The sequence below is a fragment of the Pelodiscus sinensis genome, chromosome 5 (assembly GCF_049634645.1).
Source record: "Pelodiscus sinensis isolate JC-2024 chromosome 5, ASM4963464v1, whole genome shotgun sequence".
Lineage (NCBI taxonomy): Eukaryota > Metazoa > Chordata > Testudines > Trionychidae > Pelodiscus > Pelodiscus sinensis.
The window spans coordinates 6,986,029-7,005,698 of record NC_134715.1 but is presented as its reverse complement, the minus strand read 5'-3'; the positions used below and the strand labels follow the sequence as shown (position 1 = coordinate 7,005,698).

The 19,670-nt window shown below is 44.7% G+C and overlaps 1 protein-coding gene across 8 annotated transcripts in view; it reads left to right on the top strand.

Annotated features, from left to right (window-relative positions):
* The window catches only part of NPFFR2 (neuropeptide FF receptor 2), a 40,325-nt gene extending 24,552 nt beyond the window's left edge, over positions 1-15,773 (top strand). For 2 of the 8 annotated variants that reach the window (XM_075929402.1, XM_075929401.1), the window contains exons 2-7: positions 1,521-1,580; positions 3,760-3,822; positions 4,090-4,208; positions 4,847-5,275; positions 11,890-11,989; positions 13,697-15,773. In XM_075929402.1, the coding sequence (XP_075785517.1) occupies positions 4,969-5,275; positions 11,890-11,989; positions 13,697-14,540 (1,251 nt within the window). In that variant the 5' untranslated portion in view covers positions 1,521-1,580; positions 3,760-3,822; positions 4,090-4,208; positions 4,847-4,968 and the 3' untranslated portion in view covers positions 14,541-15,773. The remainder of the gene's footprint in view (positions 1-1,520; positions 1,581-3,759; positions 3,823-4,089; positions 4,209-4,846; positions 5,276-11,889; positions 11,990-13,696) is intronic. The other 6 variants (XM_075929403.1, XM_075929400.1, XM_075929406.1 and 3 more) reach the window with 4 other exon arrangements.
* Positions 15,774-19,670: the final 3,897 nt, after the last annotated feature.

Here is a 19,670-nt window from a genome sequence, read left to right as displayed (position 1 = left end):
CCTCCTCACCCCACGCAGCCTCGCTGGGTCGTGCATTGGCTATCCTGGCCCCCCCACAGCCCAGCTGAGCTGCGTGCAGGGGTTTCCCGTCTCCCACCCCTTCAGCTCCAGCTGGGAAGTGCACCAGACTCCCCTTCCTTCCTCCTCCTCCCCCACATTGTCCTGGCTTCTCCCTTTCCCCCGCATTGCGCCAGGCTCTCAGCCCCGCCCCCAACACCCCACAGCACACGGGGACTCTGCCCCTGGAACTGATGTTGCCGGATCAGAGCGTCCCAGTTTTCAGAGGTGCACACAACCCTTCTTCAGCACCCTGATTCGAGGCCCAATCCAGGGGGTGGTTATTTGCCAATGTTTGTATTCTCCCTCTGTTGACACACTTTCCCACTCTTGGACCTGTCACAGTTCTCGATCAAAGAGACAATCCAGCCAACTTTTCCCTTCCCTCCCCATGACCCTCATGGATACTCATAAGTTCAATTCATATCCCAGTCAAGAGAACCAAATGTGATAAGCGCCTTGAGAGTGTCCTTTTTCTATTTATTATTTTTGGGTCTTTTGTCAGTTGTATTGTTAATTAAAATCAACACTGCTCCTCTGGCTTAAAGTTAGAGACGCCTGACTGGTAAATAAATAACAAAGCCTATTTTAATTAAATGACTTCCAAATTGGCAGTGGGACGTTGGACGGAAATCTGATCTTATTCTGTATCTCATTTAATTGAGATTCAAAGTCTCCATCTGAAAGACACAACCAAGAATTTGTTTGAACCATTGAGTGCTCAAAAGAGGTCAGAGCCTCTGGAGTTGCTGCAGATGTCAAGACATCTGTGGGGGTGTAATCTGGAATTAGACTGAGTGGGTGACACATGTTAAGGGCCTGATACGGGTTAAGATTATGACTAAAAATGAATATGCAGCGTTTCTCAGTTCTACTGGATCCAGCCGGCAAATATAAAGGATGTATCTAAAATGACTTCCAGGCCTGCCGATAGGGTGGGGAGAAGAGGGCCCCTCTGGTTATGCCTGAGGTCCTGCTCCTTCTAGGATTGTGGAACCAGGCTGCTCCTGACCTTGACCAGGGGCTTGGCTTTTCATTCAGCTCCCGTCCCTCCCCCTCACCTGTGGCAAGAGTTGGTGAAAGTGTGGTGGAAATATTTTGTCAGCTGTAATCTATCTATCTATCTATCTATCTATCTATCTATCTATCTATCTATCTATCTATCTATCTATCTATCTAATAGATATAGATAATTTGTGTCTCAGGTACAAGCTGAAGAAAATTTTCTCTCTGGCACAGAGATTTCTGCTTTTTCCTCCTTTTAATTTTATTTATAGTTTCATATAAAAGCTTTGGACCAGCAACAGAGCTAGTCTGATTTACATCAGCTGAGGATCTGGCCTGTAAAGGATTCTGTATCCCTGTGATATTTTAGGCACTGATCTGGAAAGTTGCTCCCTGTAGGAGTCATCGAATGCAAAAGGGTTTCATAACAAAATTGTCCTCTTTCTCTTCATTGGAAGGTTTCTCTGAACAAGGCTGCTTTGCTGTGGGACTTGAGGCCTGCTTTTCAGAGGCAGTAGGTAAGTATCCATGGCGCCCACTGAAGTCAGCCATTTTGGTTAGTTTGATGTCCATGCTTTTCTTGACATGTGGGGAACATCTGGGGGCTGTCTACACACTGGCCACATAACCCGTAATAGCTATGGAAATGAGAGAAGTCAGAATAGGGAAATGCACGGGGGATTTAAATATCCCCTGCGGGATTTAAATAAACATGGCCGCCGCTTTTTTCCGGCTTGGGGAAAAGCCGGAAAAGAGCGTCCAGACTGGCGCGATCCTCCGGAATAAAGCCCTATTCCGGAGGATCTCTTATTCCTACTTGCAAGATCCTCCGGAATAGGGCTTTATTCCGGAGGATCGCGCCAGTCTGGACGCTCTTTTCTGGCTTTTCCCCAAGCCGGAAAAAAGCGGCGGCCATGTTTATTTAAATCCCGCGGGGGATATTTAAATCCCCCGCGCATTTCCCTATTCTGACTTCTCTCATTTCCATAGCTATTACGGGTTATGTGGCCAGTGTAGACACAGCCCTGGTGACTGCATCCCCTTCCAGACCAACCTTTTGTTCTGTAGCATTCCTTGTACCCACATTGGACTGTACTATCTCCCGCACAGCATCTATTGGAGATGATCCTGGCAAATCCCTCATTTTGGATCATATGATCCCCTTTTCCTCTGAAGTTTCTGACCCCTTTCCTCTGAGATCAGTAACCAGAGCCCTTCCCTTTTGAACAATTGACAAAATGTAGCCCTAAGCAAAAGAAAAGCTAACACTAGCGAAAATGGCGATCGGGGGCTCTTTTCCGGAAAAGCGCATCTACATTGGCCACAGATGCTTTTCCGGAAAAAGGGCTTTTCCAGAAAAGCAGCCTGCCAATGTAGACGCTCCTTTTCCGGAAAAACTGAAAACGGAATAGTATTCCGTTTTAAGCACTTCCGGAAATTCATGCCAGTGTAGACACAGCCGTATTGTTTCTTTTTTCTCCCTTTACAGCTGCACAACTCTGGTGAGTAGCATCCCATGTGGTGTGCGGGGGTGGAGTGTGGGAGGGTTCTACCTCTTAGTTTTTTCTGTTCTGATTAAATCAGTCTTAACATTAACTGATTAAATCAGTCTTAACATTGTGAGCCCTTTCCTCATAAATCACTTCCATTGATGACAATGTCCCCAGTGTGAGTAACAGCTTTACAGTCTGTCCCTAAAATCCAAATTCAGTGCCCTAATATTTAGGTGGCAGTGTGTGTGTGTCGGGGGGGGGGGGGGGGGGAACGACACTTCCAACATTGATGGAAACAGATAAGTGATCCATGCAGCCACTTTGTCATAGTAAAACTGGAAAATATGTTGGACCAAGTCTTTGCAGTGTGAAATTCTGCAAGATGTTCAGAAGTTTGAAGGCAGGTGACTGGTTCAGGTAGAAATGTTAACCAGCTGCATTCAGATATGCTCAGTAGGGATGTAAAAAATATGCAAAACCAATAACTGTGTAACCGCTCAAAATTCTATCGGTTACATGGTTAAACGTTTTACGGGGATGGAGGGGTAGGGAGGAAAGGGTGCTGCTCCACCCCACTTCTGGGGTCTTGGCAGCCGGCCCTGCTGCCATGGGCTCCAGGCAACTGAGTTTAACCATTAACAGAAACTGATAAGCATCAGCTTCCTGGTTAAACAGTTAAACGGTGAAATTCTTATGCTAATGCTCAGCCACTCTTCTATATTGAGCTACCATCAATGCAGTATTATTACTGTGATTCAGTAGCAGAGCTGTGCTCAGTCTCCTTGGCACAGCTGAGCAAACTGGGTCACAGCCTGGCTTAAAATGTTCTTTTCTATAGGTGACTCTGTGTTGTTTCACAAGTCGGTTCTTTGGGGTGCAGTGAGGAAGAGAAAACGATATTGATTACATTGTCTCTGAGGGCCTCCCTAGAATAATGAACAACACTGTTGAAATAGCTGAGGGCATGATCGACACAAGTTTGATCTGGTCAGACTCCAATAGCCTGGTCATCAAAACACTCCTATCTCATTTCTAAGGCTAACAAATATTCTATCACCCGTGATTACATTCCAGGATGATGCACAACTAGGTTAGGTTTCTAATAGGCCCAAGGAAGGCACAAACTTTTGACAAGCAAGCAAATTAAATACAGCTCTCGGAAACATAGTTCCTTATTTATTATTATTTGTAAATTTGATTACAGTTGTACCTTCAAGTCTCAGCCAAGATCAAAGCAGCATGGCACGAGATGCTGTACAAACACACAGTAAGTGACGCTGCTTTAAGGAGCTTGCATTGTGAATACATGAGGTGGACAAAGAGTGGGAAAAGCAATATTATCTGCTTTTTATAAATGGGGAGCTGTCTCACAGAAAGATTAAGTTTGACTTAGCCACAGTCACATTGGAAATCAGCAGCAGAGCCAGGAAATGAATCCAGATATCTTGAGTTCCAGGGCAGCACCTTAACTGCTAGATGGTGTTAAGCATAAAATATGCATTTCCTGGTGTAAATGTCTTATTTCCTGTTAAAGGAAAGAAGGAACAACTCATATAAAGTCTCCATGAGTGGGAGAGACCAGAGATCACTAATACTGTACACCTGAAGCAAAACACAAAAGAGCAACAGTCTGATAGCTGCTCTTGCAAGCAGGTAGCAATTTCTCTTCCTTCAAAAGTGCAGTTCACAGAAAACAGAACAGCAGTGTCCCCTTTTCAATACCTACCGATGGGCACCACAATAGAAATATCCTGAATTTAAAGTCTCGTGATATCTTGGGATCACCAATTTCTAGAAACAAAAGCCTCCTCCCATTGGAAAAGGCGGAGTCCTAAGTTTCTAATGAGTGATATCTCCTTATGCTAGCATCTAGAGTACTAGATGGAGAGTCTGATGTTTTTTAAAGGGGCCCTTAATTTTAGAGGCTCAATTTTAAACACAGCCTGCAGAAGCCATGTCTAAACAGGAGGCCCAAGCTGTCTCAAATTGGACACCCAGAAACCACGGTACCCAAGTTAGTGAAGGAAGGAAGGGAAAACTTCCATGGCACGTTGTGTATTTTGAAAGAAAACGTGGCTGGTATTTGTGGTTGTTCAGGCTGTTCTAATCCATCCTGGTCAATATGAGTGGGCAGCGTGCAGGTGCTGGATGGTGCAAATATCATTGTTTGTACAGCTAGGTTAAGATGATTAGTACAACCGTAATGCCTACTTTAATGGGAAATGGGCACTCAGAAGCTTTTTCGGCAGCTCTTGGGCATATTATTATATGTGTTTGTTTTTTTTTAATAGAATCATACAACACTGGAACGGGAAGGGACCTTGTGAGGTCATCAAGTCCAGTCCCCTGCCCTCACGGCAGGACCAAGCACCGTCTAGATCATTTTTTTTAATCTTACAAGGCACAATTCAGCATGAATGAGAAAGTGAATTCAAATTCCTCGCTCAGCGGGCCCCACGTGCTGAGTTTCAATGGGACATACAACGTTTCCTATGTGGACTTCTACCTTCATCAGCCTCCCGTGGCAGCAGTCTTCATCATCTCCTACCTCTTCATCTTCCTCCTGTGTATGCTTGGCAACGGAGTGGTTTGCTTCATTGTTCTGAGGAGCAAGCACATGCGAACGGTCACAAACCTCTTCATCTTGAACCTGGCTGTCAGCGACTTGTTGGTGGGGATATTCTGCATGCCCACCACTCTCCTGGACAACATCATAGCAGGTGGGTAGAACTGTAGGTAGGAGCAATCGTGGACATCTTCTGCAGAGTTTGGGCCTCCTGCGGGATGTGCAAATGCTTCAGGCAAAATAAGAGCCAAGAGAAATCTTTACCCAACCTTACCCTGCACTAGCACCCTAAATATAGATCAAGTTCAAGAACATGCACAGCCAGATGTTTGGCCCATGCTTTGGCTTCTGGGCACCAAAAGAACGGTTGAAAGGGGCCAGGAAGCTGACGTCATAGTGTGAATAGGATGACCAGCTGTCCTGTTTTTAAAGGGACAGGCCCATATTTGGAAAAAAATTGGAAAGGGTCCAAAAAAGAGCAACAAGAATGATGAAAGGTCTAGAGAACATGACCTATGAAGGAAGGCTGAAAGAATTGGGTTTGTTTAATTTAGAAAAGAGAAGATTGAGGGGGGCCATGATAGCAGTTTTCAGGTATCTAAAAGGGTGTTACAAGGAGGAGGGAGAAAACTTGTTCATCTTGGCCTCTGAGGATAGGACAAGAAGCAATGGGCTTAAACTGCAGCAAGGGAGTTTTAGGTTGGACATTAGGAAAAAGTTCCTAACTGTCAGGGAGGTTAAACACTGGAATAAATTGCCCAGGGAGGTTGTGGAATCCCCATCTCTGGAGATATTGAAGAGTAAGTTAGATAAATGTCTATCAGGGATGGTCTAGACCGTACTTGGCCCTGCCATGAGGTCAGGGGACTGGACTCGATGACCTTTCAAGGTCCCGTCCAGTCCTAGTATTCTATGATTCTATATTTTAGGCCTCCTGCGCGTGTCATGATTTTTCTTTAAAACTGGCAAATTGTCCCGTATTTTCTGTCTTCTCCCCATCAATACTGATGGGTCCTGCTGCTGGCCTGATCCCTGCTCACCAGCTGCCAGCTCACCAGTGGTGAGGGAGGGATGGTCCAGTGGCCGACCGATGGGGGGTGGGCGTGCCAGGCGGGTGGCAGGGCAAACATGCAGCACGCAGGGACAGCTGCTCCCCTCCGCTGGTGCTGTCCCTGCTTCGTGTTGGCTCTTGACCAGCAGGGCCTTGCTCCCTGGCTGCGGTGGTTGGGGAGTGCAGGCGGGTGCCAGGCAGCAGCCAGTTCAGTCTGGCCAGCAGGCTTCTTTCTCCCCCAACTGTCGCTGGCTGGGCTAGTGCCCTGGAAAAGTGCAAGGCCCCCTGGCCAGGAGGGTCCAAACCCTTCATGTACCAAAGCCCCGCACAGCCCTGGCAGTGGGAGGCCTCTCCTCCCCTCAGAGTAGCAGGCGGGGGGGACAATGTCCAGCCTGTTCTCACCCTGAACCTGCAGGCTCCTCAGCAGCCCTCAGGGCAGAAGCTTTAGCATCCTCTTCACCCACCCGCAGGCCTGAGTCCTGCTCCATCTCTCTGCCGAGCCACTTCTGTGGCTGGGTTTGTCGCAGCCCCTGCAGTCCGGTTCCCTGGGCAGTGGCCCTCTATGCATCTGTGATGGGGTGAGGTCATGGACAACCCCTTGGGGGTGATTCCCGGGTGCTAACAAGGCCTGTTTGCTCTCTGGGGCTTCTCACTGCTTGGTCCTCCTCAGGTGTATCCAGACAGTCAAAGACAAAAGCCTCCTACCTTCTGATTCTTTTTAAGGAATTCCCTTATTGCAGTGTTTCCCAATTTTATTTGGCCACGGAACCCTTTTCAGCTTAAAATAATTTCAAGGAACCCCCCTAGGGTTCCCAGGGTAAAATTTGGCAAGAAAAAAAAAAAAAAGCCCTGCCAGAATTGGTTGAGCAAAAAAACCTGCAAAGTACTCTGTCTCTTTAAGAGGGGGCGGGGCAATGCTGCGTTCTCACGGAACCCTTATGTTTGCTTCGCGGAACCCTGGGGTTCCACGGACCACCAATTGGGAAACACTGCCTTATTGCATGGGCAGTCACATGTCTGCTCCCCACCAACCACGGCTAAGACGTACGGACAAAAGGCTATTTGCATAGGATTGCCCAGACACTGAGGCCTCCCCTGATGACTTTCCTTCACACATGTAAACCCCGTGAAGTATTCCCTCCTCCGTAGGTCTAACTTTGCACACAAGAATGATACCTGCACTGAAATAAGATGCACAGACCCAGCGGGTGACGGCATGAAGATTGATCGGTTACAGGAAATCATTTGCTCAAAGCACCTTTTGAGTTCTGTACCTCTATGTCCACACATGCATTTCATAAAGCATAGGGGGGATGTCTGCCACAGCATCCTTAGGGCCTAACCCTTTCCTGCCCACGCTGTAGCGAGGGGACCAGAGGTGGCCAGCAGCAGCCTAGAGACATTAGCTGCCTTTTGACACTGTGCAGGCAGGAAGGGACAAGCTACTTCCAGCTGGGAGCAGTGGCAGGGGGGAAGAGATGAGCTTTGCCCGATCATCCCTTCTCCCTTCCCTCTGCTTCTCCCCTGCAGCTGCAAGCAGCTCCCATCCCTTGCCTCCCTACACAGGGCCAAAAGGCTGCTGCTGGCCACCTGGTGAAAGCCCTGGCAGAAATCTGGGGAGGGGGCCTGTGACCCTGCATTTCCGCCTCCCACATGTTGCCCCAGGAAGATGCTGTGCCAGGTACCAGGAGAGGCGGGTCTGTCCGGGGGGCCCAGCCCGGTGTGGAGAACAGAAACTGCCAGGCAGGAAGGGTTGGGTCAGTCAGACACACCCACCCCATGTGAGAGAGGTGTATAGGAGTGTGTGTGCCATGCCACCTCCTTTGAACTGTAGAGCCTTACAGATAAGAGGGTATATAAAAAGCATCCAACTACGCAGTACTTCCTTGTAACGGGCTCAGTCCCTGTGAATGTATGACCGACTGCCATAGAACTAGCTTAATTAGGAGTAATTTTATCAGGTGTCCTGTATTCAGCAGAGGGAACTATAGTCACCCTAAGCATGGGGGTGAGGAGTGTCGGACTACACTTAGCGAGGGTGAACCCCACCCCCACAACGGTAAAAAGTCAGCATAGCTAGCTCTTTGCCACCACTTCCAATTCCCCCTAGGAGAAGGGGAATGTGTGTTGGAGGCAGGAGATAGCATGCCCTGAGGCTACTCAGACTTACAGACTGCCCCCTGGATCAAGAGGGTACAACCCTGGCCTTTTTCCCATCCCTGCTGTGGTCCTGCAGAGAGTGAAGCTTGGCTTTTAGTTCTGGCTTTTAGATCTTTTTGTTGGCTTTTAGATCTGGCCTTTAGTTCAATTTTTCTTCATTATTTTAAAAGTCCTAACCAGAGCTGGGAATGTGAACGTACTGGGGCGAGGCTCCCCCTTTCTGCGCCCAGCTGTGTTAAAGTCCGACATCCTCAGAAAAATCTCACAACAGATTTTGTAAAACTGTTGTAAAATCTCCAATCCACTTTTGCAGCCTCCAGAGCAGCGGTGGGCAACCTGCGGTTTGTGGGTTGCATGCGGCCCATTGGAGTGATCTAATGTTGGACCACGAGAAATATTGCTGCTAGTCACCATCCACAGAACCCAGTCTCCCCCCTCCACACAGCCCCCATTGGCCAGGAACAACAAACCCCAGCCCCTAGGAGCTGCAGGGGGCAGTACCAGTAGACAATCAAAATCAACAAAACGTCTCGTGCCCACAGTCAGATTGGTGGGATGTAAAATCCTGTTTAATCGGTTACTGGTTAAACGACCGATTAAAGGGGGAGCAGGTGCGGGGTGGGGTGGGGTAGGGACTGGGCCAGGCCTGCCATGGACTGGGTTGTATTACTTTTAAGACCTTGAATTATAGAGTTTTTTTGTTTGTTTTTAAAGATAAGACCAAGACTTTGTTTTCCAAGCAATCTTTAATTTATGTTTTACCTAAGCACCCACATGCATTTTGGATCTCGGAGGCTGCCATCAATATTTAAAGAATAACTTCATTGCATTGACTTTGGTTTTATTACTATTGATTTTTGCTGTCGGAATATATAAAATACAAGGCATCTTTATCTGATGTTTGCCTTATCTTAACCCATATTGTAGTAGAAGAAGTTTTACCCTGACCATTGACCAACCTTGCTGCTATCGTTAAATGGAAATTTAAAGTATAAAGCCCACCAAAAGGAGCACACACATCTACATTTATCTAACACATCTAAATAAGTTTTTCCCCATATGCCCTCTAAAATGTTTATTTAACATTAATAAAAAATTCCTAATGGTATAACACTCCCCTCCCAAATATTCCTATATTTCTCTCCCACAGGCTCCTAAATGTTATGTATTTCTTCACATAACTTTGAATGATGGGAAATTAGTCCCTTTGGCTCAAGAAGTCTGCTAATTTTGGTGTAATGTTTTGCTTAATGGAAAACACGGCATTTAAGAAACAAGAGAAAACCAAGAAACAAAACATCTTGTAGGCAGTTCATGAAGCTGTGTTTCTTTCTTGTTTTAGATGTAAAGTAAGCAAGTTTAATTCCAGGAGCAAACAAACCCTTTCTTTCAGAGAGGTGTATTACAGTTTAAAAAAAAAAAAAAAAAAAGAGCCAGGGAAAAAAAGTAACGATCAATAGTTTGTGCTTCAAACAGTTACAAGAGATAAAAGTGTTGTTTGTTATTCATTAGACCTCTCATGAAAAATCAGAATGTTTATCAGAAGGAAACATAGATGCAAGGACATAGTGAACATCTCTTTTACCATCTTATTATCATCAGATATCAGGAAAAGAAGGATAGGAAAGTGACGGATGGGAGTTGTGTGGATGACAGATGTTGCAGTTTTTTAGCTTTGTCCTTCAGACAGAGAGAAAACTAAAGACTGGGGAATTTTTTTTCTTGCTCCTTTTTTACTATAAAACATCTCTATAAACGGGGAGGTTATATGCCGAACTGTAGATCTAAAACTTCTCTCTTGGTTCACAAATGCTAAATGTTTAATACAGGCATGACCATCACAGAACTGCTATATATCAAGCTATGAATCATATTTAATGATGATATGAATATTGTAAGTGACCCGGTCAATGAGATAAAGTTGCTGGATAATTATGAAAATTTAGAAAATCCATGCAATATATATCATCACCTCCTATTTATTCCTCTGTTTGCATTTATTTATTTAGATTTGAGTTAGTTGCATAAAAGCATATTTTCCTAAAATATTATTTATTAATGATTTTTAATGAGTCACAGAAGAATATGTTAAATAGAACATTAAAATGCTTTGTTTTTCAAACTGGTCAAATGGCAGTGAAAATGCACACATGCCCCAAAATGACACTTAAGGCACTCTGGAAATTTAGGAAAGATCTGGAAGGGCCTTAAGAGCCATGTACCCAGCTCACTGAATAAAAAGTAAGTGGGAAATGGGAGGTACATGGTGCCTAAAATGATCTTTTGATTGGTGCATTATTGCAGTTTGGGGTGTGGACACCAGCCAGCAAATACATAGTGAAGAATGGTACAGAGTTACTACTACTACTGTTTGCAATCAGTGTTGGGAATTAAGCACGTCCAGGGCAGGTGCAGGAGGCAATCTGTATAAGATCAGCTTCAACACATTCCTTCCTACATCTTCTCCTAATTGTTTTTCTTACTACATTTCTCTTTTCTTCCCTTTGGTGTGTGTGGTTTCCCAGATTAGATGCCATTGCTCTCAGTTATACTGAGTAGACTCTGTTGGTCAAATTCAGAGATGACGTGCAAAGGGCAGGGTGTAAATTGTTGGTATAAGTTTCAGTGATTAACCAAGTGCATGTCTACACAACTGAGCTAAAGCTGAAATAAGCTGTGCAACTTCAGCTATGTCAATGCTTGGCTTAAGTTGAAATAGTTTAATTCGGCTTTTGGCGCTGTCTACACAGCAGGAAGTTGAAGGAAGAGCACTCTTCCTCTGACTTCCCTTCCACCTCATTAAATGTCAAAATGACTGCTTGTAGTATAGACATGAACTGTTATTTCAGAATAACTGATGTATTCTAAAATAATACTGCTATGTAGATGTGCTGAAATCTAAGGCCACATCTCCCATTGCCACGCTGGAGATCTATCTTCGGGCATTTGATTTAGTGGGTCTAGTAAAGGTGCCCTTCCCTTGTTGGCGCTGGTGGTATTCATAGTCATGAGGAGTAAGGAAGCCAATGGGAGTATTTGCGCCTGTCGACCTCCTACTGTGGAGACAGCGCTAACCTTGGCTTATGGTAATAAACGTTCTTGAAGCCAACCGTCTGGGTCTAGTATAGACCTGGCCTGAGTAATTCTAATGGTGTCAAAACTGATACATACTGTGGGGAGCCAGGAGGAGGTGAAAGCTAAACCTAGGTAAGGTGAAGTCCCGGATTTATATGGAAAGCATGTGAGACCTTTGTAGTAATAATATCTAGCTCCCTTTCCTCTCAGATGTTGCTGTTTTAAGTGCTAATGCTTCAGATGCAGATGTGCTGCTTTCAGGATCATCAGAAGAACAATTTGGGCCGAACTCTGATGTCATCTCTGTCCCCTTTTGTTACCTTGTGGTGGGTCACTGTGCACCATCATTCACCTGCGCTGGGACAGCATGGTGCCTGTGGGTGGCACCTCAGCCCTGGGAGTGAACCATCAGTGTTCGAACCGTCAGTGTTGGAAGTGAAATGGAGGCAGCTAACCTGTCTGGGGCTATTTGTACCTTCCAGGGTGGCCCTTTGGGAGCACGGTCTGCAAAATGAGCGGGATGGTCCAAGGAATCTCTGTCTCCGCCTCTGTTTTCACTTTGGTTGCAATTGCAGTTGACAGGTAAGATGACGTAACGATCTGAAACCAATTATTCACTTGAAAAAAACAATCTGTTGCTCGTCATCCCCGGGCCGCCAAGCATTTTTACGATTACTGAGTCACCCACACTGCACTGAGGTAGGGAGTATTCTCGTTTCATGGATGGACCAGATGAGACACACGTAAGTTAAAGTGCGCCCATCACCCTCTTTTCTGACTTATTTTCCATTCAAATGGTAGAGGACCCTGGGTGTGTGTCCAGCTCTCCCATCTCTTTCTTGCAGAGCTGAGAATAACGGTTTGTATTCTGAGTCTGGGGCCCTCTGATCTGCTACTGAGAGAGAGGGAAGAAGAGAAAAGCCGGTGGGTCCCCATCCCCCAGCAGAGCAGGGAATTCACCCATCCCTTTCTGGAGAGAATGCCCTGGGGGCACTGGCGGATCCTGTGTCTGCTACTCTCTGTTTAGGTGGCAGATCAAAGCAGCAGTAGGAGGGAAGGCAATTCAGTGCTGAGGCCCAAGATCACAAGGCTTAGCTTGCTGGGGACTCTAAAGAGCTCCTTCTCCCCCTTCACTCTGCCCATTTTTTATGAAGAATGTGTGTTTTCTCCCATCCGCCAGCCAGGATACTGTTGGACCCTCCTGGGGCTAGAGGGGATGTTATAAATGCTCTTTCCCAGCCTCTACACCAGCCAATTCAATACTATGGGGAGGCTTTTTCTCAGAAGACCCTTGGGGGATGGTGAGATAGCTAGCTGCTTTGCCTCATCTCAGTTTGGGAGCAGGGGTATTTTCTCCCCCTTCCTTCTCTGGATTTCCTAAGAGCGTGAGGGATGAATAAAGCTGCTTTCTTCTCCATTTGACTCTGCCCTTGGCCTTCTTTGAAGTAACTGCTGTCCCTTCCAGCAGCTTCTGCCGGCCCCACTGCTGTGGCGCCATAGGAGCCTGCCTAAGCGAGGGGCAGGGAAGGGAAACAAGAGGAGGGAGTCGGTCAAGGCCCTATGGGTTCAAAATTAGCATAAAATTAACTTTTTTTTTTAAACGGAAGATTGGCCAGTTTGCTGAGTCTGACCCTCTTGTTTATGGCAAACTGTGGACTGTGTGACATCATACGTTCCTGGTGACCTGCAGGTGTGTGGGGAGAGAGAGCTCAGTGGCTTGAACATTAGCCTACTAAACCTGGAATTGCAAGCTCAATCCTTGAGCGGGGCAATTTAGGGATCTGGGGTAAATCTGCCAGGGATGGTACTTGGTACTGCTGTGAGGGCAGGGGACATGATGACCTCACAAGGTCCCTTCCAGGTCCATGAGATGGTATATCTCCATATGATTATTTTATAACCAATGGGTCACATGGTGCCGGCTCCTGCTTCTTAACATCCAGCAGCCAAATTACACTGAGACACCTAAAAATGCATGAAATACTTTCCTAATGCCATTGTTCCCTGCGAGCAGCTACTGTAGTTGCCACTGGTCATTGGGCAGGGAGGTGGCCCAGCCAGTAATGAATGGGAGGGGACCTGTCATTGAGGCAATTTCTCTACTGAGATATGAGCCAAAATTTGAGGACCCCCTTGTTACAAGATCTAGTTACACAACTCCTTTTAACGTCAGCAGAGCTACCCTTGACTGCCCATAGGTATTTCTTAGGCTTAAAATAAATGATCAAACTGGGTTTTATGGACACTGCTTTTAGATTTGGTCTCTGGCCTTTCGTCTCCTCCCTACAGGTTCCGATGCATTGTTTACCCGTTTAAACAGAAGCTCACCATATCAACGGCAATTGTCATTATAGCCGTCATCTGGGTTCTCGCTATCGCCATCATGTGTCCGTCGGCTGTCATGTTGCAGGTAAAAGAGGAAAAATATTTCCGGGTGATCCTGAGCTCAAGCAGTCAAACCAGCCCTATATACTGGTGCCAGGAGGACTGGCCCAACCAGGAAATGAGAAAGATCTATACAACTGTGCTGTTTACCAACATCTATCTGGCTCCCCTTTCACTCATCGTCATTATGTATGCCAGGATAGGGATCGCTCTCTTCAACAGAGCGGCGCCTGTAGCGGGGAAACAGAGCCAGGAGCAGCGCCACTCTGTGTCCAAGAAGAAGCAGAAAGTGGTCAAAATGCTTATCATTGTGGCTTTGCTTTTCATCCTCTCCTGGCTTCCCTTGTGGACTTTGATGATGCTCTCAGACTACGCCAATCTGACCGAGGTCCAACTGCAGGTCATCAACATTTACATCTACCCCTTTGCTCACTGGCTGGCCTTCTTCAACAGCAGCATCAACCCCATCATCTATGGCTTCTTCAATGAGAACTTCCGCCGGGGCTTCCAAGCGGCCTTTAAGCTTCAGCTGTGCTCTGGGGAAATGATGCGCCGGGAATTCTACTCTCAGCGGGGTCAGAGCAATGCCGTCTTACCAGCCACCACCCACCAGCTACTGGAAAGCCAGCCGTCTCAAAATGCCCAAGAAGAGGGGAAGCCAGTTCAGAAAGGGAACTGGATGAACAAGCCACAGGCCTTGATGATGGAAGACCTCGAGAAGGCAGCCAGCAACAATGGAGTAAAATGAGATTTGCTGTGAACTAATGAACTGGTTTATTCCCAGCTTCCCTTGGCAGAGTTTATCGGAGGTGTTGTGAGGGTCATGCTAGTTAAGCCCTCTCTGGCAAAAACAAAACATTTTAAAACGTTGTTGTTGTTATTGTAAAGTATGTAGAATGTGTATAATATCGGATCACTCGGACCTAATGAGGCCTAATTCTGCTCCCTTTTAGATCAGGAGCTACTCCACTGATGTCAGTGGCATCCCACAAGCATAAACCTGGTATGAGACCATGGATTTAAATACACATTGGTGTGTTGGGGAGCAGAATCGGGCCTGTTTTGGTTTAGTTTGAGACTGTTCTCAGAATAGGTGACACAGGGTTACATATAGTGTTGTTAGAAAAGTGTCAGAGCATGTAATGCTGTTTGCTATTAATCCATGCACCGGTTTTGTCACAGTAGACTCTGAAGAGGTTATTAATTTTTGTAATATCCACTCGGGCTTTGGGGGTTTGGACCGGGTGAGAATCATGGAATGATTCTGCTGGCACATTTTCATTAGCCAATTTTGGACACTATCAAAATTGTATTCTGCAAATTAGCAGCATGGTTTATAAGACTAATGAAAAATCGTCCACTTTTATTTGAACGGTGCCCGTTTATTAAAGTGAGGATAACCTGATAAACCGTCATATTTTAAAGTTAGCTGTTAAATTCACTTCATTTATTAGGATCCCTTCCCCGTACCGTTGTTTTATATTCATTGCTCAGACATAATAGCCTGTTCATGAAATTATTCATTGTGCTATGTTACCATTGCCATTAATTCACATGTTAGAGATTTGCTTAATAGACTAGCATTAATGTTTTAATACCTCTGGATGTAGAATATCGTGCCGCCCAGCTTCCAGGAAAATGTGTAATTTGTATTCACATTGCTTTTAGCCTGGATATTTTGTATGCTGCCTGTTTTCTTGGTTTTTTTTTTTGTTTGTTTGTTTTTTTAAAGTATCTGCCTGCTTGAACTGGTATAAAATATGCAGCTACTATGCCTTTTCATTTGTTCCCCTTTTCGGCTGCTCCTTTTGTTAATTTTGTGACTGGACTGTCATTTCAGCATATCTGTTGCTCAGTCTGAGAAATAAAAAGGATTAAGGATGTGAAAAAGAAAAGCTGTTTTTATGCCATTTTGGTTGGTTCTCAGAATCATGTTCTGATTTTTTTCCCAAATCTTTGATAAAGAAATATCTTACCAGTATATTGTGTCAAGCATCTAAGTTGCACATTTCGATGATAACTGTACTAGATATCATGACATTAGTGCTCCACCAAGAGACAGGAGTATTTTAAGGTTCCTGTCCTCCAATCAGATCCTATCGGGCACAGACTTCCATCTACACAGAACTTCACTGGAGTCCAAGCACTTAAACGTCTGAAGTCATTGAGGTTCCAGATAAGTGCAGGGGTCCATCCACACAAAGCAAACATGGTGAAGGCCTATGGGATAATATAGTATCCACCTGTCAATGCAAGATTGTTCACAACAGTTTTTCCTGGGTGGAATATTCATCACAATATGTGTTTTGGATGGAACTTGACTGTTTTTAGTTCATGGAAACTCCGTGCCGCTAACTGGAGTTTCATAAAGTTTCAGGACAATCCAGCTCAAGTTCACATAAAACATTTTTCTACCATTTGCTTTGGGGTTTGTTTGGTTTTTTTTGAGGGGCAAGAGAGTGGGGGTAAAACAGCACTTGGGGATTTTGAAGAAAAAGCAGCAGCAGCTCTCATTTTGCAGGTAAGATTTCATGAAACGTTATTCCTAAGGTTAGGATTTTCAAAGGAGCCAATAGGATTTGGATGTCTGACACCCTTAGGGTCCTTTGAAAACCTCAGCATAAAGGCTTGACTGAAATCCACCTATTAAGACCCAGATTCTCACCTTTACCTAGTCATTCATTAATTCAGTGTAACTTAAGTGGGTAAATGCCTCTGAGGGTCTGGTCTTATGAGTCTATGGATCTTACGAGCCTATTTAAATATCCTGTGCTTCATTTGCATAATCACATAACGTGCTCTTTCAAAAAAGCGCTATTTCGAAATTGAAACCGCAGTCTAGACAAGGCGCTTTTTCGAAAGATCCTGTAAACCGTCTAGACTGCGGTTTCAATTTTGAAATAGCGCTTTTTCGAAAGAGCGCCATTATGTGATTATGCAAATGAAGCATGGGATATTTAAATCCCCGCTTCATTTGCACTTTCGAAGTACTTCATTTACATCCCTCTGCCGACAGAGGGATGTAATCTAGACACACCCCCACTGTACTTTTAAACAATGGGCTGCGGTTTCTTTGGCATGATTTGGTCTTTCTGGATTCTGCAGGCATACGCCTTTATAGTCTACAGGCCAAATTAAAGTTGGCTCCGTGTGAGCTGTTTGCTTGTGGACTGGTTCCCATTCTCCGAGTCATCCATTCACAAATGTGGAGCACACGATATTGGGAAGACAGCCGTTTCAGGTGAGAAATCCCCTGAGCTTGATAAGTTTCTCACCCTGTTTGTAATTATTATACCTGAAAATGTCCAAATTATTCAACATGTGTCCAAAAAACTAGAGTAAGAGCCTGATTTAAAGCAGTATTGTTGTCTACCAGCGGGGCAGACAGATAAATGACATTATCAAAGGGAAATACAAACTCTATGCCCTTCAAAACTCTGATCATTGTGCTCAGTTTAATGGTATAAACCTTTCAGGCCTACATGGATTAATACGGCTACATTTTGATATAAGAATGACATTCAATAAGCTAATAATTGAGGCAAATATTGTAGTGGGGTTTTTTTTTCCACCCAAGACCTTTTGTTACAAGCTTGTCCTTGAATAAGGCAGTGATGCAGCAAAGCATTTAAGTACATGTTGAATTTTTAGTATATTCTGAAGAGCTTTGCTGAAAACTGTGGCAGATTTAAGCATGTGCTCAAAGGTAAGTCTAATTGAAGTCAACAGCACATGCTTCACTGAATCAGAGCCTAAAAAACAGATGCTGACTGCTATGTTTGCCCTTCATTAAAGGACAAGATTGACAAAGTACATAGCATCTTCTGCTAAAGAGACCTGCCCATAGAAAGGGCACTCTGGTTTATGAAGGATTTTGATATTTCAAAATCTGGCTTGGTTTTGAATTGGAACCGAACTTGAAAATTTAGAAATTCTGCATAAAGGAATATTTCCCCCCAAAATGTCCATCCCACACAGGGCCTGAACAGGCAATATGGGCCAGTTAACACCATGACAGGATGGAGGGGTGCCAAGGACTGACAAGCTCTAATGTCTGATGAAGCCCAGCCATGGAAGGAGATGGGAGAGGCCTATAAAGAGAGGAAGTTGGTAACACAAGAGGGAATCCCTGTAGTCACTCCTAGAAAGGACTATAGTCAGCTATGTACAAGGAGGAGCTCTAGGTTGAGAGTAATATGCCTTGAGATCTGGTCTTGGACTATAGACTCTAGCAAAAGTCTGAACTGAGGTGAAGTAGCTACATGGAGCCAAGGATGCGCCCATAGTAACCTAGGGTGGAGCCAGAAGATATGAAAGAAAGTTAGGAAAGAGCGCAGGGAAACCGCATCAAGGTCAGAAACTGAGTAGACTGTATGCCCAGTAGCCAGAGTCCCGGGGCTAGAACCTGGAGGAATGGACAGGCCAGCGTTCCCCTAAAGGCTAGACTGGGCAGTGCATTAGGAGGCTGTCTGAGAGAGTTTTCCAGTGGGACTTTGTTACCCCATAAGAAGAGGATGATAGTGACTGGACAGGAGGACTGTGTCATGAAGAGACAGCGACCAATTCCAGAGAGAGAGAGAGAGAGAGACTCTCTTTCTCTTACTCACTCACTCACTCTGTGGTGAGCAACCAAAGGAGGGGTGTCAGACCAGCTGAGACATATTCCTCAGATGAGCCTAAAGGAAAAATCTGATTGGTGAGTATTAAACCAATCCTAGAACGATTAAAACATTTAATTTCTAATGTAATACAATTTTAAAAATAGAAACGAAGTCATTTCAAATGGAAAAACGGAAACATTTTTTGGACATTGCTGTAACTTTTTGATGTTTGTTTGTCCCATACATTTTGTGAAAACATGCCTTTGTGAAGCACTTTAAGTTGCAACGGAGTTGTATTTTCAGATCAGCTCCACAAAAAAGGAATATTCCCATTGCAGAGTCACACATCTGGCCTGTTTTACTGCTGATACCTCAGGGCACAATTAATTATGTCGCATTCTGATTTATTTTTTTTCAATTCAGGTAGCGGTGAATTTGCATGCTTGATTACATAATCAATACCATGCAGTCTGAATTAATTGCTATGTAGACCTGAGAACATCTTCAGTAGATAGTAAACATATTAACGATAAAACTCAAGTACTTAATGGATTTTAATTATCAAAGGATGAATGGGTGGGCACACATCTTAACTCCAACGAACACCTGTTCTGAGGTGGTGCTGAGTTTTGATTAAGTTTAAGAGTTTAAGACTCTTTCTAGAGAACCAATCTTCCGTTCAATGAAATCACAGAAGTTTTACCACTGACTTCAGCGAAAGTATAATCAGGTCCTAGACATCTGGCCTTGCAATATATTATGGACAAGATTCTCAGAAGTTGGGGTCCAAAAGTAGGTGGCTTAATCCACATTAAGTCTCTAAATAGGTGGCCTGGTTTTCCAAAGAGCTGAGCATCCTTCAGTAGCAAAATTCTGACTGTTCAGGAACAATGATTTGCTTTAGGCTTCTCTCTGGTATTTAATAACTAATGATTCTATGCCAAGTGGATTGTCCCATTTCTCATTCACACCCTGGGCTCCTTTTTGTTACCAAACATACATTGGGAGTTAATTCAACATAATTCCTTGGTTGTTCTCTGAGGCTACATCTAAGGCTACATTCCTCTGTCGGCAGAGAGACGTAAATGAAGCACTTCGAAAGTGCAAATGAAGCAAAGATTTAAATATCCTGTGCATCGTTTGCATAATCACATAATGGCACTCTTTCGAAAAAGCGCTATTTTGAAATTGAAACCGCAGTCTAGATGCGGTTCTTTCGAAAATGGGGTGCCTGTTCCTGAGGTTTACAGGATCTTTCGAAAAAGCACCCTGTTTTC